Source organism: Eumetopias jubatus, unplaced genomic scaffold, assembly GCF_037043125.1.
Source record: "Eumetopias jubatus isolate StellerSeaLion01/CBP00866 unplaced genomic scaffold, mEumJub1_p1.0 scaffold_1, whole genome shotgun sequence".
Taxonomy (NCBI): domain Eukaryota; kingdom Metazoa; phylum Chordata; class Mammalia; order Carnivora; family Otariidae; genus Eumetopias; species Eumetopias jubatus.
Genome location: NW_028274807.1, coordinates 76,587,518 through 76,613,096, shown reverse-complemented (window position 1 = coordinate 76,613,096; position 25,579 = coordinate 76,587,518). Strand labels below are relative to the sequence as shown.

Below are 25,579 nucleotides of genomic sequence, written 5' to 3'. Positions count from 1 at the left end.
TCCTGAGAGAAATCAAAAGTTCCTAATTGGAGATATATACCATGTTCATGGATTAAAATACATAATATTGCTAGTATATCAGTTCTTTTCAAGACGACCTATATATTCAAAACAATTTCATCCAAAATTCTACCAGGCATTTTTGTGGTAATCGACAAGTTGCTTGTAAATTTTAAATGGAATTTCAGAGGACCTAAAATAGCCATAACAATTTTGAAAGAGAACAAAATTGGAGGATGTAGATTCCCTGATTTTGAGACTTCGCATAAAGTTAGAATAATCCAAACAGTGTGACACTGATGTATGAATAGACATATAGGTCAATAGAAAAGGGCAGTGTCCAGATAAAGATGTGAACACATGTGGTCAATTAATTTTCAAAAAAAAAAAAATTCTGAGGCAATTGAACAGAGGGAAATGATTGAGATAAACTTTTCAACAAGTGTTGCTGGACAAATTGGACAGCTGTTAGAAAGAAGAAGAGGACGAGGAGGAGGGGAATTGACTGAACAATAGGCATAAGACTAAATGCAAGAGCTAAGACTATAAATATTCTACACGCAAATAAAATCCTTCTGACATTGGGTTAGACCAAGATTTCTTAGGACACGACAAGCATAAGCCTTAAAGGCAAAATACTGATAATTCCTCAAAATTAACTGTTTTGGAAAAGCACCAAAAAGTGGGTAAAAAAGATAAGCTGTAGGCTGGGAGAAAGTATATTTTAAAAATATGTATCTGATAAAGGACTTTTATCTAGAATATATAAAGAATTCTTTCAACTCAAATTAAGAACACAAGCAACCCAATTAAAACAATTACAATTTTAAAAGTTTAAAAGATTTGAACAAACCCTTCCAAAAAGAATAGTAAATAAGTATATGAAAAAATGTAAAATAAATATAAATATATTTATATTTTTAATTATATGACTTCTTTGTATAAAATAAATACATTTATATTTTTAATTTTTTATTAAGTAAAATGTAAAAATCTAATTGATGGATATGAAATAAGTGTATGAAAAGATACTCCACATCATTAATCATCAGGGAAATGCTAATTTAAACCATGCTGAGAACCATTACATGCCTGCTAGAATGGTATTAAAACTGACAATAGCAAGTGCTAACAAGGATGTGAACCCTCTTACATTGCTGGTGGCAATGTAAAGTGGCACACCCTTTCTGTAGAACAGCTTGGCAGTTGCTTATAAAGTTAAGCATACACTTCCTGAGCAATCATACGTCGAGGTCCCTATCTGGAAAAATAAAAACATGTGTCCTCAGTAAGATTTATATATGAATGTTTGCAAGAGTTTTATTCATAGTAAATACAGACTGGAAATAATTGATGTGTAGATAAATAATGAAATTCCACTAAATAATAAAATGGAATACCGATACATGCCAAAACATGGATGAGCCTCAAAAGCATTATGCGAAATGAAAGAAGCCAGGCACATAAGATTATATACTGTATTGTTCCATTTCTATACAATTCTAAAATAAGGCAGTGAGAGAAAGCAGGTAAATGGTTGCCTAGGGAAGGAGTCAGAAAGAGGGTTAGCTATAAAAGGGGCAAAAGATAATTTTGACGACTGGGCTAGGGGACATGGTTATATAACTGTGTACGTTTGTTAAAAGTCACCAACTGATATACTTAAAAATTGGTATAATTTATAGTAAATTATACCTCAAAGCTGATTAAAACAAAACAAAGAAGAATACATACCCCCAAGAAATTAGACCTTAGAATTAAAGAATCTCAAGTCAATGTTGGGAGCAGTTTAGAGGTAGGATTTTAGAAGTCCCAAAGAGAAAGAGAGAGACATTAAAAGCAGCCAGATGTGTTCCGCTTTTCACCCTGTGCCAACTTGAATTACCAGTGTATTCTGATATCTTGGCGTAAATCAGATTGCCATTCTCTTGTGATCCTGCAGAAGACTGGAAAATTGATGGAGATAGAGTGGCCATTTGGTAGAGGATAAGGGAAGTGGGGAAGTCGAAAGAATTACGAATACACTGTAGGCCAGGGAGCCCAAATTTAATGCTGGAAAAATATTACACATCAGCACAGATTGAATTTGCGACCAGTGAGGGAAATAAAAGTAGCAGAAGCTTGGCTTTGTAAAGAACCGAGCACACCAGGCTGCCTCAGCCCCTCTAGTTACTGAGCAGCAGGCCTGCTAGTTTCACCAGAAGCAATGATCAAAATGGGTCTTGGCCCTGGTCAGATAGTTAGATTGAGTCAATATGAAACTTTCATCCTTAAAATTGGAATATGTGGTCTGCAGTACTAGATGCAGTCCAAGCTGAGGGGGGGATATCTAAATTGTCCAAGCTTGGTGTGGAGAACAGAGGAACAACATGAGTCATTCCAGACAGGGAATGGTACGATTGAATTGTGGGTGATGCATGTATGGTGTGTTGGAGGCGTTAAGAGGTTTGCATGGAGAGAACATGCGGTAGGAAGTGAGTGTGTTTGGGGGGTGAGGGGAGGGAAGGAGAGATAGATGGGGTCAGACCACAAAGGGCCTTAACAAACCATGGGAAAGATCAGGGCCTCCCTCATGACTTGCCCTGAGCTGTAATCAAGAGTACTGACAGACCGCTGGTACTGGACTCCAAGGTCGGCTTCCTCCTAGTCCAGTATTTTTTCAGTTCTATCACTTGCTGCAGCTCTCTGTAATTAAATGAGCAAACATTATTACACTGAGAAATAAATAAAGAGGAATTGTTGATGGTGAGTCAGCGACTTCTGAGCTTGTTTTAATGTTAGAGAAGATTGTATACCTTTGAAGATGCTTCAGAGTATAGCCATGCTGTTGGGGATTAGAGAAAGGTAAAACTGCACAAATTTGCACTGCCCAGCCAAGAGAAATCAAGACAAGGGAGTGTTGTTACAGGGCTGGGATTAGGACTCTCCCATGCTGGTTGCTAACCAGCTCTTCTCTGTGACCTCAGGCAAGTCCTCTGTATGCCTCCGCTTTCTTATCTATAAAATGGGGATAATAATGCTGATTCATTATCTGTTATCTGCAATTCTGAGATCCAAAGAGCTCTGAAAACCAAAAGTTGCTTTGGTTTGGTTTTAACTTCATGAAGTTTGTGACAGACTCATTTGGTGGTGAAATCTGGCCTGAACTTTGAAGCTCTATAGTCATGTCCCAGTTGGTGTGAATAGTCATGAATTCTGAAGAAACGTTAACATTTGATTCTGGGGTGCTGACCTAAATCCTGCTGGAGGTGTTTATAATATATGCTATATGAACTCTACTCCCTTTCTAAAATCAAAACAATTCTGGATTCTAAAATATCTGGCCCCAGGGGTTTCAGATAAGAGACTGTATCCCTGTAATACCTTCCCCATGGGTTTGTGTGAGGAATCCATTTCTGACAGCAGAACTCAGGAAAAGGTAAAGCCATTATTATTTATCATTATTCAGACTCAGAAATGAGATTCCCCTCTCCCATCTCTGAGAACGAGTGAGGGTAACAGCTGATGAAGCCTACATTTATTTAGTACTCTTACATTTTAGTCTGTCAAGTTTGATTGATAGTATATCAATCATTGGAATGTGTTTTGTTTTCTTTGAACTGTCCCACTCTGAACACTTATCCTTCCTTTTTTTTTTTTTTTCCCATCTTTACATACTTGGGTAGGTGTCTTATTTGCCTTCAGATGACAAACTTATTTTTCAGTCATTTTTCCTGAGGTGAATCTTAAGAAACTCACGCTTAGGTTATGTATCTCCTAACTAAAACACAAACGGCTATGCTTACTTTCTGAGCATTCTCAGTAAAAGTGAGTTCTTAACGTACCTTAAGGCAGTGTCTTTGTTTGTAAAGTCATTAGTTAAAAACACTAGCACAAAAATACTCTTCTACTTTTCATTCAGTGTTTCCCGAGTAGAATTTTATTTTTGTGGTCAATTCTTGGCATGCTCCCTATTTCCTCAAGCAGTATAAAACCCGTTTGCTGTGTCTAATCCTTGACCTGTGGTCATGGAGAGCTGATTATGCAACACACTTCTCACAATAGGAAATTTTTAACTGAAAATTTCATATACTAAAACCCTTGGGATAAAAAGAAAGATTAAATAAAATATTTCAAGAGGATGAAATAAAGCAGTTACTTTTAAATGAACTTTTTAGTCAGACATTTGCCTTTAGTCAGAGTTAGGTTGAAACATATCAATAATACATATCTTTGCCACTCTGGCTCCTGGTCCCCAGTGTCTTTCCCCTGGAAGACCATTGCTGCCAATTTAGGATGGCAACCTGTGTGTGTGTGTATGTGTTTACCTTTGTTTGGGTGTTACTAGGTGCCCCACTCTTGGCTGGCTGTGCCGGTGCCTGGTGGTTTCACTGCAGCAGCAAACTGAGGAGGAAGGCAGTGATGGGGCATTGGCCCAGAGAACAGTGATGCTAAGGTTTAATAGAATGTAAGGATTAGAATGGAGACTTTCTACATTGGTTCAGCGATGGGGAAGGGAAGAAACACAGGATAGGAGTTTTTTCTTCTATTTGGTTCTAGGTCTCATGCTTTCTCCCCCTATTTTGTCAGTTCTACAACCAACCAACCAACCAACCAACCAGCGAATCACTGAATTTCCCCTCCCTCAGAAGGAAGTGTGGGGAATACAAGTTTCAATCACTTATGAGTGAAGAGATCTGTATCTTAATGGCTTTTGCCATCATGATTTGTGCCATTGCAACAGGCCAGTCCTGTTCATGAGAGTATAGGACCAAATGGCCCCTATCAACTTTCACATTGTCTTAGGCTATGGCATGAGAATATAAGTGCGACCATTTGGGAAAACATTTGCTTTGCAGTTTTCTAGTTGGTTGGGCCTTGGGCAAAATCTCTTTACTCTCTGCTATATATTCCATCCTAATGTTTTCCCCCATAAATCCTATTTCCTCTGAGTCTCTCTAGAGTATTGTAAGGGCAGGTTAAATTATCATCTGTTTAATATCACTCAATATATGAAAACATTGTTTTTTTCCACTTAGTTTCTGGCATTCTGTAAAGCTGTTTGTGGTATGAATTATTTAAACCCCTCTGAAAATCAATTTCTTCATCCTAACGAGAAGATGCCAGAAAATAATGACATCAATGTATTTTGATAAATGTGAACTCTTTTGTTTACAGGATTTTATTTAAAGTTGGAAAAAATGATTAATTTTCTTAGTGACTATAAGTCCTTCTGAAAAGATTGCTAGCTGTCATTGTTGGGAATGTAGCAGCCATTCGTAAATGTGCATCTATAGAAAGTGGACCTGTTCTGATTTGGAATGTAACAAGATCTCCTGTTGGTTCTCTCTTCCTGCCACCATCGGCCCATCTCTAAGCAGTATTCCACTGAACTGAAGAAACTGTACTGCCAAATTGCAAAGACATGTCCCATCCAGATCAAGGTGATGACCCCACCTCCACAGGGCGCTGTCATCCGTGCCATGCCTGTCTACAAGAAAGCTGAGCATGTCACCGAGGTGGTGAAACGATGCCCCAACCACGAGTTGAGCCGTGAATTCAATGAGGGTAAGAATTGGGATCTGGGGCTGTTCAGCTAAGCTCCTGAAAAATAGAGATCCTGTGGAGATTTTTCTTTGGGGTCCATCTACCTGGTTCCAAACTCTGCAATCTGAGGACAGCTCAGTCTACCTTTTTTGTCTAACAGACTATCTGAGAATAATGATAAATGCATTTATGGCTCCATAACAATTGAACTGTTCGTAATTTAATATTGGTAATTACTAGGTGACCTGAACTTGCCTCTACACTTCTACTGTTTGCTTCCTTTTTCTTTTCTTCTTTTTTTTAATGAGAGGGTGTAGGAGGGCCAACCTGACATTTGACCCATTCAGCCCAGGTGAGGGTAACCTTCAGCTTTAGTGGCTTTCTTAGAGTGGTGTCAAGGCTATACCAATTGAGATCTGGAGGGAGCATAAAAGGTGAGAAACACATACACACACACACACACACACACACACACACAAAATGGAAGAGGAAAGTGGGGGGGGGGAGGAATGAAGATAAATAATGGACAAGAGGAGCAAAAAGAAGATCTAGGACATAAGCTGGGAGGGGGGACAGCAAAGTCATGACTGGAAGTCAGGGAGCAGGTATTTTGGGGCCTCCTTTAAGCTCTGTGTCCATGGATAAGTCATGCCCCATGTTCTTTTTTTTTCTTTAAATTTTTATTGTTATGTTAATCACCATACATTACATCATTAGTTTTTGATGTAGTGTTCCGTGATTCATTGTTTGTGCGTAACACCCAGTGCTCCACGCAGAACGTGCCCTTTTTAATACCCATCACCAATGCCCCAGGTTCTGAGCCTCAGATCCAACAACAGCTTTACAGAGGAGGTCGCTGTTTCCAAGGGTTCTCTTACACTGGATATTCTAAGGTTCTATGAAGGGAGGCTAAGTAAGGAGGAACGGAAAGTAGAAAGGAAGAACAAGAGAACCCAAAAGTATTCATCAGGAGGGTGCAGGAGGCTTGGAGGTTAGGATAATTTATATAGACAATATATTTTAAAAAAGAAATATTGGTAGGTAGCTAGTGTGATGTTGGAATAGATGGTAGAGAAAAATTAATGGAGGAAGAAAGAGAGTGGATAGAAATTTCAACAGAGAAAGTTAAAATCCTCCCATCTTAACACAACTACTTTTTACACATTAATTTCCAATCCTTGTCTACATGGCCTCATTTTCAATACCTTTCCATCTTGTTCTTCACTTAGCAATATGACTTAAAGATGATTCCTTATAGCTAGGCTCCATTACAGGTTTCCACAACTGCCCTTGATCCATCAAGATGATATAACTGTATTTTGTTTTGTTTTGCTTTCTCACTGTTTGACATAACACCTGTTGTTAGTTTTTGCCAAATAAATGATTCTTCAGAGAGCATTTTCACACTTAATTTTTGACTTTTATAGAGTAACAATTTTTATAGAATGGTAATATATACCCAAAGAGTAAGAACACATTTATGGCTCCCACTCCCAATTCTCAGATCAGTTGCTTTCTTTTAGAGCTCTGTCAAGTATCCCAATTTTGTGAAATTTGGCCTATGTTCTTTTAAAAGCATGCCTCCCTTTTCTGATCCTCCAACCTGGGGCTCTTTCAGCTCCAGAAAACCAGTAAGTTTCTTATCTTTATGACCAAAGCAGGTGTAAATCCAGGGGTTTGGGGCTGGCTCAGTCAGTAGAGCGTATGACTCTTGATCTCAGGGTCCTGAGTTCAAGCCCCACACTGGGTGTAGATCTTAAAAAAAAAAAAAAAAAAAAAAGATGTAAAGGTGTAAAGATGGAGACTTTATGGCAGAGAAAAGAATAGGCAGTGAAAGGTATATCCTTGCCATCTATTACCTCTTGTTAGTATTTTTGCTAATCAGCGTTGGGGAAGTATCTATTCTCAAGCTGAGTTTTGGGTTTTTTTGTGTGTTTTTATGAACTTGTTCCTTTTCCTTCCCTTTCCCATGGGAGCTAGCAGAATCCCTTCTGTGGATAAGAGCAGAGAAATAGTCATAGAGTTCCTTGACAGCTTGAATTGTTAACCTTCAGCCCCAGAAACAAAGGACTGTTCCCTTAAGTATAGGTGAGCATTCCAGCCCTTTCTACTGTTACAAAGGTACACCTTCATTTATTAGATATCTGGCAATGAGATTCCTTCCTTTCTTCAAGGATGTATGTTTCCTCTATCAAACAAACCATTTCTTTAGCCACAAATATTTTGTCCATGCAGCTTCATTTTCTTTTCTTTTCCTTCCTTTCTCCTTCCCTCCCTCCCTTTCTTTCTTTCTTTCTTTCTTCCTTCCTTCCTTCCTTCCTTCTTTCCTTCTTTCCTTCTTTCTTTCTTCCTTCATTTCTTTCTTTCTTTCTTTCTTTCTTTCTTTCTTTCTTTCTTTCTTTCTTTCTTTCTTTCTTTCTTTTCTTTCTTTCTTTCTTTCTTTCTTTCTTTCTTTCTTTCTTTCTTTCTTCTTTCTTTCTTTCTTTTTCTTCCTTCCTTCCTTCCTTCCTTCCTTCTTTCCTTCTTCCTTCCTTCCTTCCTTCCTTCCTTCCTTCCTTCCTTCCTCCCTCCCTCCCTCCCTCCCTCCCTCTCTCCCTCCCTCTCTCCCTCTCTCCCCCCCCCCTCTCTTTCTTTCTTTCTTTTTCTTTTTCTTTTTCTTTCTTTCTTTCTTTCTTCCAAGGCAAAGAACTAACTATTTTGTCTTTCTCTGTTCTGCAGGACAGATTGCACCTCCTAGTCATTTGATTCGAGTAGAAGGGAATAGCCATGCCCAATATGTAGAAGACCCCATCACAGGAAGACAGAGTGTGTTGGTACCTTATGAGCCACCCCAGGTAAAAAGATAAGTACTGGGTTGACTTGGAAGAGCATTCATTTTGGTGATAAAGGGTGTTTTGAGGATCTCTTTCTGCCTCAGTTTTTGTCATGAAATAGAACCCTTCTTGTCTTTCTCCTCTCCCTCTTTACCACACTGCTTCTCTATCCCCTTCAGAACTCCTACATTTGTATTAAGTTTACTTAATAACATTGCTATGTACCCAGGTTCCCATCTTAGAGGCCAATGATAATTGAACTTGCAATTGGGTAAATACCTGACTCATCTAGAGAATTTAACTGGCAATTGAACTGGTAGTAGATGTGGACCGGATGCCAGTATATTCCCAGTGGTCTACAGATGGGAGACTCTGAGGGGGATCTCTTAGCTCAAGTTTGGACAAACAGGTGGCAGATTAGGAAAGCAGTCTGGTTCTATAGTAAGAACACTGGAGTAGTGTTACCAGAGTCTCATGGTTTTCCGGCTTGCTATGTGGACCGTTAGCCTGTGGCTCTCCCTCTCTAAGCTTCAGTTGCCTCGCCCATAAATAACCACTTTGGAATAGATGATTTAATTCTGAGGACCTTTTCAGCTCCAGAGTGTTCTTTATGGAAGTGTACATTTAAATCTGTGTTAAGCTATTTTACCCACACAGGGGAAATTTCACTGGGTGTTGCTGCTATTTTGGATAATATTTTCATTTCTCCCCATTTGAATTAGGTGATAGGGATTAGCTCGTGAATGAACAGGATCAATAGGATCAAAAAGTTTTATGATTTAGGGGCACCTCGGTGGCTCAGTTGGTTACGAGACCGACTCTTGATTTCTGCTCAGGTCATGATCTCAGGGTTGTGAGACGGAGTCCCGCATCAGGCTCTGCGCTGAGCGGGGAGCCTGATTTTCTCTCTCTCTTTCCTTCTCCCTATGCCCCACCCCCTGCTCTCTCTCTCTTTCTCTAAAATAAATAAATCTTTTTTTTTTAAGTATTATGTTTTAAAGTCTTTTTTGCCTTTCTAATTTAATGTAAATATTTAAAATAAAATAGATTTAATTTAAATCTAATTTCTAATTTAGTGTCCGGTGTTGCAAAGATTAGCTTTAAGCTTCCCAAGAGGCAAGGCAAAGAGGAATCTACAATGGGTTTTAGAGTTTGTCTTGCTAGAAGAGAGCATATCATCTCATCAGAGTGAGTTGGTTAACTAGAGAAGAGAACTGAGAAGGAAGAACATCAGCTCAAACCATTGTTAACCTGGACTGTTTTTCCTCCTGTGTTCAGGTTGGCACTGAATTCACGACAGTCCTGTACAATTTCATGTGTAACAGCAGTTGTGTTGGAGGGATGAACCGCCGTCCAATTTTAATCATTGTTACTCTGGAAACCAGAGAGTAAGTGGCATGTGCAGAATTGTCATTCTGCAAAACACCGTGGGCAGAGGGCAACGTGAAATTGTGTTTGCTCTATCATTAACTTTCCATGTACAGCAAAGAGCTACCCTTGATTTTGTCCTTTGTGCTTTAAATCCTGGCTGCAAACAGTGACATAAAAGATCTAAGAAGGTGGAGACAGAGCAGGGTGCGTTAAGGGAGAGGGAAGAAAAGAACCAGGAAGGCATGCAAGTCACTTCATACCTGAATTCTTGACATTTGACTGCAGTAGTTTCTGATTAGACAGTGTTTGTTTTCATGTGGCTCCCAAGACAGTTAACAGTTTCTTTGAGTAAGTCTGGGCTGCCTAAGGGGGTTTTATCCAGAAACATCCACTGGCTTAACTCAACTTTCCTTCAAAATCTGTAGCTAAATACAGCTGTTCAGTTAATGGCTTGGAGGTTCTTTGCAGAACAAATGGAATGTTATTTACTAATATTGCTTATGGCACATAAGCCCTTTTGTGTTTTGCCAAGTGCTTCTGGGTCCATCCTCAAAGCAGCCATGAGTGAGCTGGTGGTGATGGTGGATGGGTGACGGCTAGCATTGGATATGGAAATGAGAGAATGCCAGGGACTTTTACAATTCTTTTCAATTTCACCCTTTCTCTCCCTCCTCTCTGATTCCTAGCGGGCAAGTCCTGGGCCGACGCTGCTTTGAGGCCCGGATCTGTGCTTGCCCAGGGAGAGACCGGAAGGCGGATGAAGACAGCATCAGGAAGCAGCAGGTGACGGACAGCGCAAAGAACGGTGACGGTACGAAGCGCCGTAAGTAGCTGTAGTAGCCAAATGTGGTAGGGTGAAATCTTCTCCAGATGTGGGGGCCAAGAGCAATACTGGGGAAGCTGCATAGGAAGACCTACCTCAGGGCTTCAGGGGCAAGTATGACTTGAGGTCCTACAGCCAGTGTGAATGGCTGTCCTGCTAATGGAGGACTCAAGGTGTGCAAGACAGCTTTGCAAAAGCAAATCATCATGGTGAGGATTTCTTAGTCCAGCGGTCCTCAAACTGTGACTCCCAGACCAGTAGCATCAGCATCGTCTTGCAACTGGGTAGAAGTGCAAATTCTTAGTTCCCAGACCTGCTGAATCAGAAACTCTGGGTGTGAGCCACTGATACCAGTTTATCTTTCTGGAATTGTGCACAAGGACTGAAAATGGCATCTGTCTACCTTATGAATTCCTGGGAATAGTGAGATTTACAAATGTATTTCACAAAGGATGGTCTGGGGAATATGCAGATGCGGGTTTCATGGAGTTTTGACATGTATGACTGTCTTGGGGCCTCAAGGTACCTCATTTATAATGAGACTAATGATTTAGGTCGTTGTTTTCAAACTCTTTTTGTTAAGCAGTAAAAGCTTTTTTTTTTTAAATGAAATATTTAAAATATTCTTTTTGAAGGGGGCAGCAGTCAGGGGTGGTCTGTGGCTCTCAATCACCCCTTGCCCGTGTGGTACAGGGGCCTAGACCTCCAGGCAGCAAAATGTGAAAACCACTGATCCACTTGTGCATCTAACCTATGAGAAGAAATTGATTCTAGAAGGTGCCTCACATAAGCCTATTATCACTACAAGTATTTTAAAGTATACCACGCTGTGACTTATTTCATGAAAACACGTTTTAATCTTATTATTGGTTAGTATCCAGAAGAAATATAAATTGTATTGCATTTTACAGAACAACAGAATGTTTTAACAGCTACTCATCATCAACTTCTAACTTTTCCATATGATTTGCCTTTCCTCTTAGGCTCCTTCTCTCCCCGATTATTCCTCAAAGAAGTGTGTGTGTGTATATATATATATATACACACACACACACACACACACACACACACACACATACACACACACACACATACACACAGACACAATACATACATATGTATATAATTCTATCTCCACCCTAACTTTGCTCATGAGTCTGTCTGGTGGCATCGTTTCTATATGCTTCCCTGAGCACCTCAGTTACCTACAAATTAATAACTTTTAGGAAGAATAGATTATCCGAACTTTGGCAAAAGAATCCTCTCTATATCCTGGATCCTGGCTATAGTTTCTAATGTTGGAAACCTTAAGGATTTATGAGCTGCATCCACTCCCTTTACCAAAGGGAAAATGAGGGCCTGGGAGTGGAACTGTCTGTCTGAAGTTACATGATGTCCTCACTGCCGCGGGAGGGCTGAACACACAAGCTGAGCGCATGGGCAAGACAACTTCTACAACACCCTTTCCTTTACCTCCTTGGAAGATAAATGATCTGAAAAATAAAACACCAAACCCATTTATCTTCCTTCCCTGAACAGCTGTTCACAGACACACGCCAGCAAGACACGGGGATTCCTGCAGCACCACTTAGGCCAAAGGCTCTCCTCCAGCTTCCCGGATGTCTTCCTTCTACTTATTCCTCCCCACCCTCCCCACCTCATTATTGTTAGGTGTACACTTAATGTAAATGCAATGATCACCAAGGAAATGGAGGCTTGGAACTGAAAACTCTAATCTCACAGGTTTGCTGAGGCTACTGTCTGTTTAATAAATGTACTAGTGCTTCAGAAATGTTCCCAGGATGAAACTTGCATTTTCCCTCCACCAGCTTTTCGTCAGAACACACATGGCATCCAGATGACATCCATTAAGAAACGGAGGTCCCCAGATGATGAGCTGTTATACTTACCAGTGAGTCTCCCTTGAGTCTTCACAATTGCTTCATTTTTACCGTCTCTGAATGAGCTTTTCCTCTGTGTCATCTTATTATCTGTGACAATGAGAAAGGGACGATGGTGACTAGGGAGATAAAACAGGGAGAAAATATTGTTTGAAAAATCAGGAAATAATCCGTCTCTTCCCCTATTTTGAAATCTGTCAGTAGTGCGGGCTTCTCTACTTACTACTCGCCCAATCAAAGCTACTCTTCTAATATAATTTTTCTTACCCAAATATTTAAAATTAAGTTGCAGTTCATTGTTTAAGAATGTAAGATTACCCCAGACAGTGTGGCCAAGACTGAGATTTTGTCAGAAGGAGCTCACAGATTTGACAGTACAACATTTATGGACTTGAATGCGATTTCTTTTAGGAAGTGCTATAAAGAAAGCCAAGCAAGACAGGATCCTCAGTTATATGTGAATGGCCAGAAGACTCAGCCCAGTTGTTTTGTAAGAGCATTGTTCATTCCTATGAGGAACATGAGTCCTCTCAAGGTCACTAAGGTTCCCTTTTTAGACTATGCTTGCAGTCTGTTGAATTCTTAGCACCTTAGGTTTTGGCCATGGAGAGTGGTGGCAAAGTCGTGGTAACCAGCATAACCCTCACCATCTGAACGTACCTGAGACCTAGGCAAGCCGGGCCAGGAGATTTGACAGGGGTTGCCGCCCCTGTATTGACGCCAAAGCAACTCAACAGGTTTGGGTGTGACTTACCTGCTTCCCCACCTTCTCTGGGCCCTGACCTCCGGGGCAACAGACTGCTTGCTAGTCAAACAGTGAGACGGTGAGTTAGCCAAGATTCTCAGTGTCTTTTTTCTCAAGCTACCTATGGAAACGGACTTGTGAACTTTAAGTTCAACATTATCCTGATAAACCAAATATTCCGAAAGACCTAATATGTTTTCAGGTGTTGAGATAGGAACCAGTTTGTACTAAGGAAGGGGGTACCTTGTCATCAGTTACATCTTATGTTTAGTGAAGAATTAGCCAAACGGGGATGTGTGAATTAAGGAAAAAAAAAAACAAAACTTTTAATTTAACATGAATTTAGTTGGTATCTGTTGGGTGGCAAATATGCTAGACCCTGAGTATTCAGAGATCAGTAGAATATAATTTTTACCTTCAAAGAGCTTGCCTTCTAGCAAGGAGACAGTTAGAATGTAATGAAATAAATCCCTCCGTAGAGCTGGGCATGATGCCGTGGGAGCACATAGAAAGGGCAGAACACTCACCCAAAGACTGAGATCAGGGGAAGCTTTGCAGAAGTGACCATAGAGCTGGGACAAATAGGAGCTAACCTGACATATAGTAGAGAAAAATTTTCCATTTCTGAATTCTGACAAATCCTGCCTCTCAGGGCGGGGACCAGGGTGAGGCCAGCAAAATGCCTAGGGAGCAGATTTGAAATAGGCACTCGCTCTTGGGGCCCTGCAAGTGCTCATGCACCCTGCTGGTCTCGCTCCAGTCCTGGCCCTGCTCATACTTTTTAAAAGCTTTTAAGAGACCTTCTTAGAGAAGCATGTTTTGCCTCAGCTGAAAACTTCAGTCTTTCCAGAGATAAGTTAATAACCATTAATTCTCATTACTTTTGGTAGTTATTTCTTATAAACTCACTGCAAATGCTGTTCTAACAAACACTGACTCATGGGGAAGTTCAGGATGAAGTTCCTGTGAGTCTCTGATCACAACATTTTCTGCAACCAGTCAGTACATAACCTTGTTTGATGTGTGTTTCTCTTTAAAGACACCTTATTTCATGTGTACTATTGATTCATTAACACCGAACTCATGACCAACAGTGCTACAACTCATGCCTAAATGAAGCTTATCTAACATATTTTCTCCATAAGGCACATGGCAGCCTTCTGGCACCTGGAATCCTAGAGAGCGCTTCAGCATTACCCTTGGGGACCAGTTTAAAGAGCAGGTTCACCAAAAAAACCAACACACAACAAAACAAAACAAAACCAAAAATGCACACAAAACACACACACACACACACACAAAACTAAAACAAACAAAACCAACAACAACAACCCTCCCCCCCCACACACACACACTGTAGAAAATGTGGCACTCAGTAGACCAGGGAGAGGACACTTGTTTGCAGCATAAAAGCTGGAGCGAGACAGCAGAACATGCCATCATGCCCCTGAGCTGGAAACGTGCGCGAGCAGCTGCAGTGTGGCCCTCTGTGTGTGTCTGTGTGGCCACGGAGTGCCGCAAGGCTCGGTTTCCTTGTCACAAAGGAGTGTTGCAAGCAGGCGAATTCGGCAATACGGAATCCACAGAGGGGGACTGACTGTGCTGCTAACCGTTCCAGAGCTCTTCATTTTCCCTTTGTCTCTCCTTGCGCGCTGCACGTAGGTGAGGGGCCGCGAGACCTATGAAATGCTGCTGAAGATCAAGGAGTCCCTGGAGCTCATGCAGTACCTGCCTCAGCACACGATCGAGACTTATAGGCAGCAGCAGCAGCAGCAGCACCAACATTTACTTCAGAAACAGTGAGTGTGTCGCTGTGCCCTCTCAGGAGGCGTCTGGGTCCAAAATCGGACGGTGGGTGGGCGATGAGAAGACCCGAGGCGGGGAGACAGCAGAGCATCATAGGTTCCCATGAACTGGTGTGGGGACCCTTTTCAGTTTCAACAATCTTCTCGGTTTCTTTCCATAGAGCCTGGAGAAGGTCCACCTAGCTTCTGAAATTGAAGCTAAAACATTTGAGGTGAATTACAAAGAGACTCATGCTAACAGAGTTTGCTCTCTCTACCCCTCATCCGTACACATCTATCCAGAGAAGAATTTTGAATATACAGTCTACTCTAGTCATAATGTGTATATGCAACGACATGTAACCTTCCCCATCCCGGTGCATTGTCCTGTACCTCGCCTGGGAGGCACACAATCCACTTTAGGGAAAACCATTGTAGACTGGGGATAACACATGGGTTTGTAAGTGATTTCTTGGAGAAGATTCTGTTGAGGATTCTGAGACCCTAGCGCATGCTCCTTGGGAAGCCGTCTGGAGGCAAAAGGGCAAAGTAGCATCTTATTGCCATGTTTCAGCATCTCTGTTCGAGGTTGTCTTCCAGCAATACATTTTTACAGAAATTGGGCCAGATTTTGCAACCATATTAGATCTACGTGCAGTGTATAAGTTATATATTTATATGTTAATTTTTACCTTGACTCTTGGATCTTTGATGATATTAATTGTTTTGTGACTAATCAGAATAGAATAGCTCTCATGGGAGAAAGGAAAGTTGTCAAATCAAGATTCTGTTGACATTCACCCTTCTGTGGTTAAGAATAATCACTTGTTAGCTTAAGTGTCTATACTGGAGATATTGGCAGAGTCTCCATAGATAATGTAAAATGTATACATTTTAGGCCCCTTTAAGTAATTCAAACATTCAGCTCTGCTCTTCAGACCGAAAGAAATGAAGCCAAAATCATCTTGCCTCAGGCAAAGATTGTCTTTTACAATAGAAATGTAAATGAACAATAAATAATGGTTATTTTCTGATACATTAATAGTAGCTATAGAGAGAGAGCTATGGAAAGTATAAGAAAGAGGGCTCAACATAAATGCAGCCGAAGCGTTGGACTGCATCTGTGATACTCAGGAGGCATCCTCTGAGCACCTGAGGGTTATGGGGTATGGGGTGGACAGCAGAGGGGTGGAAAAGGAGTGTGCTCTCCCTTAAAGGACTTCAGGCTCATTGAGCATTTAAGACCTCGTTTGCCTAGAAGGGATCTCACCATTTACTTTGAGCATGAAAGCTTTGCAAATCATAATTATAAAGTTTTATAGTAAGGCTGAGTGGGAAGTTTAATCAAGAGGTTTCTTGGGGACACAGAATATTCCAAAGGAGAATGAGAACTCAGGGTTGCAGACAGAGTTCCCATTGCAAATCCTATATATTCTTTAGGATATCAGAAGGAAATATATGTTAATATATTCAAGTGTAAAACTGATTTAGTTCTTATAAAATCTTATAGCAGGGATCAAAGAAACAGACCTATAACATCATTTACAGACCAAGAGAGGCTAAGTGCCTCTCTCTTAAGAGGGAAACGTGTATGTGATGGTATTAAGAAACATTCCCAAATTGCCTCCAGTTCACTCTGGAAATGTTTGGCTCAGACAAAATGACCTCAGAAGAATTATATAGCAGCACATCATGCTGAACTAGTCACTCTCTATGATAGTCTTCCCCATCTTTTTTTCCAGTTAACAGGAAAAGTATTGTCAGGCCAAATTGATACTTATTAAATGATGTGGTTTAGAAAATCTGACCATTTAGCACAGGAGTTGGCAAACTTTTTTTCTGTGAAACACTGGTAGTAAACATCTTCGATTTTCTGGTCCATATGGTCTCTTGCCGCTAGCTACCTAGTTCTGCCTCTGTAGCACAAAAGCAACCACGGTGTGTAAATGAATGAGAATGGCTGGTGCTTTTTATGGGCACTGAAACTTGAATTCAATATAATTTTCATATCATGAAATAATTCTTCTTTTGAATTTTCACATCTTTTAAAAATGTAAAAGCCATTCTTAGCCTGTGGGCCGGATTTGGCCCATTCACTGTACTTTGCCAATTCTTGTTCTAGGTAAATCGGTGGATCTTCCTTCATTGCCTCTGAAAGCTTAGATTTATTTTTAAAAATTTATTTATATATTAGAGAGAGGAGGGGGAGGGGTAGAGGGAGAGGGTGAGGGAAACTTAAGCAGACGTGGGGTTTGATCTCAAGACCCTGAGACCTGAGCTGAAACTAAGAGTCAGATAATTAACTGACTGCACCACCCAGGTGCCTCATGGCTTAGATTTTTTTTTTTTATAGGAGTATTTGGAAGCTAATATGTGTATCCTAAAGCAGAGAGGTATGGAAATGTTTTAGGAAAGCATACAGTGATTTTTAAAATGGTATTTCAATATCTAAAAAACGACAGCCTTTAACAGAGATCTCTTTTGTCTGAGAAAGTTAGGTATGCCTATCCAGACACAAAATATGGTTAATGATGAAACCTTATCATCAGTTAAGACTGGAATACTTGAGTTGATTCATGTAACAAACTTTTTACTGAAGATCTGTTACAGCGAAGTATTAAGGATGGGGTAAGAAAGATGAAGTTCCTACTTTCCCAGAGTTTATGAATTAGTGGTGAATTCCTAACCAGACCACCTTTTGAATCTTAAGAGAGCTCTGGAAATTCGTTCTGAGCATTGTGTAAATTAATAGGACAATTTGAAACAATTCCTCTAGATCACACAATAAAAGGAATAGTTTAGTGTCAGTGTTAGAGATTTCATAAGCAGGAAGATCTACCTTAGTCAGGGACTTGGGCAATTTGTGTTTGTTGACTTGGAGTACATGAGCATACACAACTCTGTGTTTGCACGGGATGAGTTACCAGTGCTTAGTCTGAGTGTCTGGCACTGCTCTGAAGGTAAATTATTTTATAATTCATCTTTCGTAAAGCAGTCTGTTTCATCAAAGAAGAAAATGCATATTAAAATTGTTATTTCAAAAAGCTCAAGAGATATTAGAAACATATCGTCCCTCTTTTGCAAGTGTAGCCACAGATAAATAGTGAGAGAACAGAGCCTCATGGGTCCCTGGGGTATCCATTTAAAAGCATTATTGCATGTTTTTGAATTATCTCCCAGTGTACAAGAGCTAACTTCAGTGTGACGACTTGTGCATGGAAATGTGACAGACTGCAAAAGAAATCTTTGCAAAATACAGACATTTGGTCTAATTTTGCCTTTGTTATATTATATATACATGGGTCTCCAATGATTGACAGAAGTCTATATAAATTCTCCAGTTGCTGGTTCTTCCCCTGGGTTTTTTTCAGCTCTCTTATTTTCATGCAAATCTCCAACAAAGAGCATGAATGACTAGACCAAAGAAAAATGGAAATCTAATTCCCTGGCAATCATTTGAAAAGAATAAATCAGCTTGGAAAATGCCTATAATAGCCTGTGATTTCCTTTCCAAAAATATAGACCAATTTTATGCTGGTAAGGGATCAATTTTGTGCTTTTCTTTTTAGTAGAGGAAAAATTAGTGGGAAGGAAATACACAGTTTCTACTAAGCGGCAATAAAATATTTTCAGTTGAATTACTTCTATTAGTTTCTGTGTGTTTTCTCTCTGCTTGCTTTACATTTGTGCATGGTGTTCCTTTTTCAAAAATCCCTTCAGTTACCTTCATGATCATGGGCTTTATGGAGGGTAAATTTTACACTGAGTTTTTGTGAATCAAATTGTTATGAGTAGGCTTTATACCATTTACAAAGAAATTTGATTGTAGTTGATTTGCTCATGTTGGAATAAACATCTGGGATTATGTTTATAGAAGCCCGAATCTAGTGGCAGGACAAACTGGACCCATTCTTGACACTAGACTCCTTGCCTTCACATTTTCAAAGGACATTAACTCTTAAGACAGTTTTGCAGAAGATGCTTGAGACCTTTTTAGCAATCTTTTGATGTGTGCACTTTGGACCAATAGTATTGCTTTTTCATTTTTTCCTGTAGTTTATCCTCCTTCTCTGATCTCAGGCCAACATCATTTTGTTAAAATTTTACTGCTGAACTCTTGTTTTCCCCTGAAAAATTATTTTTGAGGTTCTGCCCGATGGCTTTATTTTAAGTGTAATACAAATATGTGGCATCCTGAGGAACCCTTAGGATTTCCTTCTCCTTGATGATCCCTTGACGATTGTAGATTATCAGTAATGCAGGTCAAAGGATATTGGAGCATAGTGGGATCTTCAAGGTCACAATTCTGATCTCATCATACCGCAGCTGGGGTAACTGAGGCCCAGTGAACTACACCTGTAATTTCATGGTCAGTTCATAATAATGCTAAGATGAGAATCAGAATCTATGCCCATTTTTAGTTCTCTGCATCAGTTGGTATTTATCTTTGTGCTTTCAGTATGAAGTCTTACTTCTTTTTTTGTTTTTTAAAGATCTTTTATTTATTTATTTGACAGAGACACAGCGAGAGAGGGAACACAAGCAGGGGGAGTGGGAGAGGGAGAAGCTGGCTTCCCACTGAGCAGGGAACCCGAAGCCAGGCTCCATCCCAGGACCCTGGGATCATGACCTGAGCTGAAGGCAGCCACTTAACGACTGAGCCACCCAGGCGCCCCTGACGTCTTACCTCTTTAAGGTCATTTGGCTATGACTTTCTCCAAGAACATTGATAATTTTTCCTCAGATTGCATATCTGCGGGAGAAGCAAGCAATATTTTCAGCATTATCAATAGAGGAGCGAGCAGAATACACAAATTTCTATCTCATCGTTAGGTGTGGTTTAGACCATATTTCTAGGTGTGATTTAGAAATCCTTCACATGTCCGGGGTATTAGTTCGAAATTGCCAGTCTCATAGATAAAAGCAGGCAGATGTTGACAGTTTCATTTGGTTCAACCTTATAGGTCAAGGACCTGCAGAGTTTTTACTGTTTACACAGTGTTACTATCTGAATTTCACAGCTATGTTACAGAGTTGTCAGGGCAGAGATTTATTAGCTCTGAATTGGTAATGAGGTAACAACTCAAACTTCTCAAATTCAGATAGATTAAATCACTCTTCTAAATTCTCACATCTCATTGCACCACTAATCTCAGTTCTAGGTCTCAAAGTTTGAACCCCTATGGTCCATATACTCTTATCATAACAAAAACATGATCTCTGCATGTTGTCTCATTCTGCACTTGCTCCAAGAGAAGCCCCAAAGTGTAAGATCCAAACAAGAAGTCAAAGCTTTAGCTCTTTACCCGAGAATAAATCGCTTCCCTGCTAGTTTGTATGCTGGCATATTCCATCAGATGATCTCAATTCTTGCTGGTAAGGTTGGTTTACTGAATTCCAGCCGTAAGCAAGTAAAAAGGGCTTTGTTGTTCTGCACTCAGTAACCAGATGTGACTCAAAAGTCATCTAGGAATGAATTCCCCAGCAATTCGCGGGGTTGCACAATCTTTAGCAAAATAAAAGGATTTGTTCCTGGCATCCTTGTGGCATAATTGATTTCTTCATTCTGTAAAAGTTGCTTTCATGAGTTTGAGATGTGCCTTTGGAGGCCAAGTTTGTGACTGAAAGGATTAAGATATTTTTCCATCTCAATCTGGGCATATACAAAATGCTCATTAATAGTTCTTTACAAATGCATGATGATGCAGCCCCCAGACTGATAAGATCATATTTCTTCATGTTTCGTAGTTTGGCCAGACAGGAACAATAATGAGGTTTTATAATTGGGCTGATGACATTTTACCAAAGATTAAAATTAGTTCTTGTCTCTGCATTCCCTTTTTTCAATTCGTCGAGTCCAGTGTGCCAAGCACCATGACCAACCCTGACACAGTAGTCTTCAACTGAATCACTTGTGGAACTTGTTAAAAATATATATGCCTGGGCCCCTGCCTGGTCTCTGAGGATCTGGGGGAAAAAAAAAAAAAAATTTAAGCTCTACAGGTGATTCTGATAGTTCTGGTTAACTACCACAGCTTTATCTCATTTCTTCATAAAAATCTTGAGAAGTCCTCTCTGAGAAATTTTAAAGGAGGGTGACAAGGAAGGAGCAGAAATAACTTCCCAGGCATTCTGTTCTGTCTCACTGTGATCATGAAGGTAGGAGGGTGTTTCTGTATTCAGTTGGTATGAATATATGAAGTCCAAAGCCTTCACCTCTTCTTTTTCTCTGGTTCCTCTCTGCAGTCTCCTTTCAGCCTGCTTCAGGAATGAGCTTGTGGAGCCCCGGAGAGAAACCCCGAAACAGTCTGACGTCTTCTTTAGACATTCCAGCCCTCCAAACCGATCAGTGTATCCATAGAGCCCCATATCTGTATTTTGATCGTGTGTTTCTTGTGTTTCCATGTACGTGTGTGTGCGTGCGTGTGTGTGTGTGTCCAGCCCTCGTAAGCAGGACTTGAAGACACTTTGGCTCAGAGACCTAACTGCTCAAAGGCACACAGCCACTAGTAAGAAAATTTTTGAAGGGACTCAAAACTTACAAGAAAGGACGTTTTCTGCAGATTCTGCATCCTTAGATCTAGCACTGGGCAGTCAGGAACCCCCATGTTTGTCTGTGAGCTTTTGTGTTGTTCTTAGAAGGGAGGGGCTCAGGTTGGAAAGAGGGGCATTAAGATGTTTTTTGGAACCCTTTTCTGTTACCTTCTGTTGTGTTTCTAAAACTCTTAAAGAAGCTTTTGAGCTGGTCTCAAACTTAAGATGTCTTTTTAAGAAAAGGAGGAAAAAAGTTGTTCTTGTCTGTGCATAAGAAAATTGTAGGCGACTGAGAGCCTCAGTCAGGCCCTTTTAATGCTGGTCATGCAATAATATTGCAAATAGTAACACACTAAGGTGTCAAGTGTACTGCTGGGCAGAGAGATAATTACTATGAGTAGCCAATGTGGGGGGATGTTCTTTTCTTCTTTTTGAGAATTTGCATTATCAGTCTCCTCCCTTCATACGTAGATAGAAAGTTCATGAACACCATCAGATCCTACCACTGCCACCTTGTTGGCATCTGATATGATAGTCTTCCTTGCTCACGGAAACCCTTGAGCCCTACACCCAAAGCTGTTGTCTAGACCCCAAGACAGAGAAACGTATTTTGTCGTTTTAAAAGGAGGGTAAAACTACCCCAGTAATATTGTTCCAGGCAGTTACAGATCATTCTTCAGTGGTCAAAATTGAGTTCAAAGTCCTCTCCACCAAATCTATGACTAATTTGTTTAGTAGAGCCCTTATCTCTCAATCCCACCATAGAACTAGCCATATGGCTGGCTCTGTTCACACTCCTTTGTTCAGGATACTTATATTTTATTTAAGTGATGTCCAAGCGGACACATGTTAAAGTCAACACTCCTGTTCTGAAACTTAAAGATAGAAAAAGTAGCTGATTTTTTTTGTTTTTTTGGCTCAAGAAGTTGAGAGAATCTCTTTCTTTCCATTTTAAAAACATATTTTAAAATCATGGTATGAAGACTTTAAAAATTTTCCCCCACGTCTCCCCACACCAGATCACCAGCCCTTTATTCTGTGTTATCACAGCAATGATTTCTTGTTTTTGAGGCTGTTGCTTTATGGATGTGTGATTTTAATTTTCAATAAACTTTTGCATCTTGGTTCATCTTGCAGTTTTTTTCTTTTCTGTCTCTCTTCCTTTTTTTAAAAAATTCCTTAAGTAATAGAATATTTTCATTTGAGTGTGTGAAGTACCACGTGGAAGTGTAAAGAACAAGAATACTGAACAGTCATTTCGGTTCTGTCTCCATTTCTGTCAGTATTTGGTGTTTTTATTTAAGATACTCTGTATTAAGGTCATCGGTCCTAAAAATACATTCCAATGCCTACACCAACTTGAAATATATTTTAGCCCTGTGGGTGTTTAATTCATTAATTTCATCATGAGGAGCCAGGCAATATAGTATCGTTTGTCCACCTCTCTGAACAAGACTTGAGCTATATCTTCAGTTGCCAAATAAATCAAATCCAAGTTTACCAAATAATTTGGCTTCTGTGACATAGGAATTAACAAATATTCATCCAGAAATATGCAATGGAACCTGTTGTCCAATTTTTTTTAATTACACTATGTTCTGATCTTTGAGTAATTGTTTTTAAAAGCTTCAAAAACAATTGTTTCTGAATAAAAATAACAAATATAATAGCTTGAAAAAATACTTAAGAAAAAACATTTTTATGTTTGAGATAAAAGCATATTAGTAAAATCAGATGAGCTCGTTACATTGACAAGGTGTTTTCAATTAATCGAATAACTTTCTAATCGGGGTTCACAAATCCCTGAAAGGGTTAATCAGTATGTTTAGTTTTTTGACATTTGCTTTTTCTTTCACGAGTTTTTTTTTCTTTCACCCCATTTTTATATAAGTTTTTAATGTGTGTATAGTGACTTATATAAATTCGTATCTTTGAACTAATGGAAAATATTCTACAATTACAGTTAATCTATCTAGAGAAGCAATGCTGCCTTTTATATTTAGAGGCAAGATTACCCAGCTGGAGAGTAAGGTTACAGGCAGGACAGTAGTGAGCAAAATTTCGAGGAGGAACACCTCCATTTCTGATCTTACATGGCTTCTCTCTTTTTGACCTTCCTCATATAGGGGGTGTTTTGCTTTATCCACAGTATCTCTTCCCCCTCTCAGATTCTGTACTCCAGAAACCGTTTGCCGAAATAGATTTACCCTGAGGTATCACCACATTCTACTAGAGAGTTACTTTTTAACTAGCAATGGAAGATTTAAGGCAAAAAATAAAGGAATCCTCTGATGGAATTGTAGGTATCTCCAGCAAGATGGAGAAGATGACTTTGAATTTGTGTCTTTTCAAGAATTTGGACCCTCTGCCACATAGTCACTAGGCTTGGAATCAGGAAAACTTTTTTAATTCTGGATGATTTCAAGGTCACCTACAGCTCTGAGATACTGAATTTTATTCACAGAAGCCTGAGTCATTAAAGTTAAAACCTCAGACTTTGACTTTTTCAGGATTTCTCCTCAAAACTAGAAATACATGAAATATGCCTTTTTATATCTCTGTTATGTTGGATTCCTGGAAAAATCTAGTACTCCTCTAGAGAAAACAGCCTGAACTTACGCCTGGTTGTTTTTCTGAGGATAGCTATGTACTCACTTTTTTTCAGTTTTGGGGTGTGTGTGTGTGTGTGTGTGTGTGTGTGTATTGGGGGGGGGTAAGAAACCCATAGTGTCACAGATCCTGTTGTCCTTGAACACTTTTTCCTTCTCTTCAGATTCCCCAGTAATCTTTGGGATTGTCCACTCAAGGACTATAATATTATATGTGTAAAGGAAAAAAAAAAATCTTGTTCTTCAAGGCCTTTAAATTGGTCACAGATTTATTCAGACTTGTTCCCTTTTCCACAGTACATAGAGCTTATCTGAATACTCTTTGTATTTCAGACATTGCAAACTTAATAATAAACAGACTGCCCTGACCTTGCTCCCTGTGGCTTTAACACTCTCTTCCACATTAAAGGAGAGGCATTCAGAATTTTTGACTTTTTTTCACTCTCTTATCCCCATTCATCCACTCAACCTAATTCCTGGATTTGTCTTAGTGAGAATACTTGCCACTTCTGTTAATTCTTAAACTGTTGCCTCTCATCCTCTTGACCGAACACTAGAGTATTAAACATTTAGTCCTGCAGTGTAAGAGTAAAAAGAACCAATGTTTCTTGAGCACCTACAAATTAAAAGACAACATCCAGGGTTCTTACATAATCTAATTTACTCTTTTTTTTTAAAAGAATGTAATATTTTTTTATTTTTAAAAATCATTTTTACAAATCTATTATTTTTAAAATTGAAGTATAGTTCACATGCAATATTATAGTAGTTTCAGGTGTACAACATAGTGATTTGACATTTATATAACACTACGGGATGCTCACCATGTTAAGTGTAGTTACCATCTGTCACCACACAAAGTTATGACTATATTATTGACTATATTCCCTGTGCTGTACTTTATATCCCTGTGACATTTATTTTATAACTGGAACTTTGTACCTTTTAATACTCTTCACCAACTTAGCTCATCCCTTCAAACTTCCTCCCCTCTGGAAGCCACCAGTTTGTTCTCTCTGGATTTATGAGTTAATTTTTGTTTGGTTATGTTTGTTCATTAATTTCACTTTTAGATTCCACATGTAAGTAAAATCATGCGATATTTGTTTTTTTCTATCTGACTTATTTCACTCCACATAATACCCTCTAGGTCCATTCATGTTGTCACAAATGGCAAGATCCCATTCTTTCTTATGGCTGAGTAATATTCCACATATATACCACATCTTTATCCATTCACATATCAGAGGACACTTCGGTTTCCTTATCATTTCCATATCATTTCATGTTAGTCTTCATAGCAACTCTTCTAGTATGATATCTGTTCTACAGATTAAAAAAATGAGACTCCAGAGACTTTGCATAACATCCGAAGTCAATTAATTTGTGTCAGATCAATTAATTTGTGTCAGAACCAAAACATCTAAGTCTGGATGTTTTGGTTGACTTCAAAATTCATGTTCCTTCTTTCTT

General features: G+C 39.5%; 1 protein-coding gene across 5 annotated transcripts in view; it reads left to right on the top strand.

Annotated features, from left to right (window-relative positions):
• Positions 1-25,579, top strand: part of TP63 (tumor protein p63) — a 226,409-nt gene that overhangs the window by 190,319 nt on the left and 10,511 nt on the right. For 3 of the 5 annotated variants that reach the window (XM_028101037.2, XM_088017426.1, XM_028101039.2), the window contains exons 5-10: positions 5,361-5,547; positions 8,245-8,360; positions 9,618-9,727; positions 10,397-10,533; positions 12,363-12,445; positions 14,842-14,978. In XM_028101037.2, coding sequence (XP_027956838.1) covers positions 5,361-5,547; positions 8,245-8,360; positions 9,618-9,727; positions 10,397-10,533; positions 12,363-12,445; positions 14,842-14,978 — 770 coding nt within the window. Of the gene's footprint in view, positions 1-5,360; positions 5,548-8,244; positions 8,361-9,617; positions 9,728-10,396; positions 10,534-12,362; positions 12,446-14,841; positions 14,979-21,209; positions 21,325-25,579 lie in introns of those variants that run through there. The other 2 variants (XM_028101040.2, XM_028101038.2) reach the window with 2 other exon arrangements.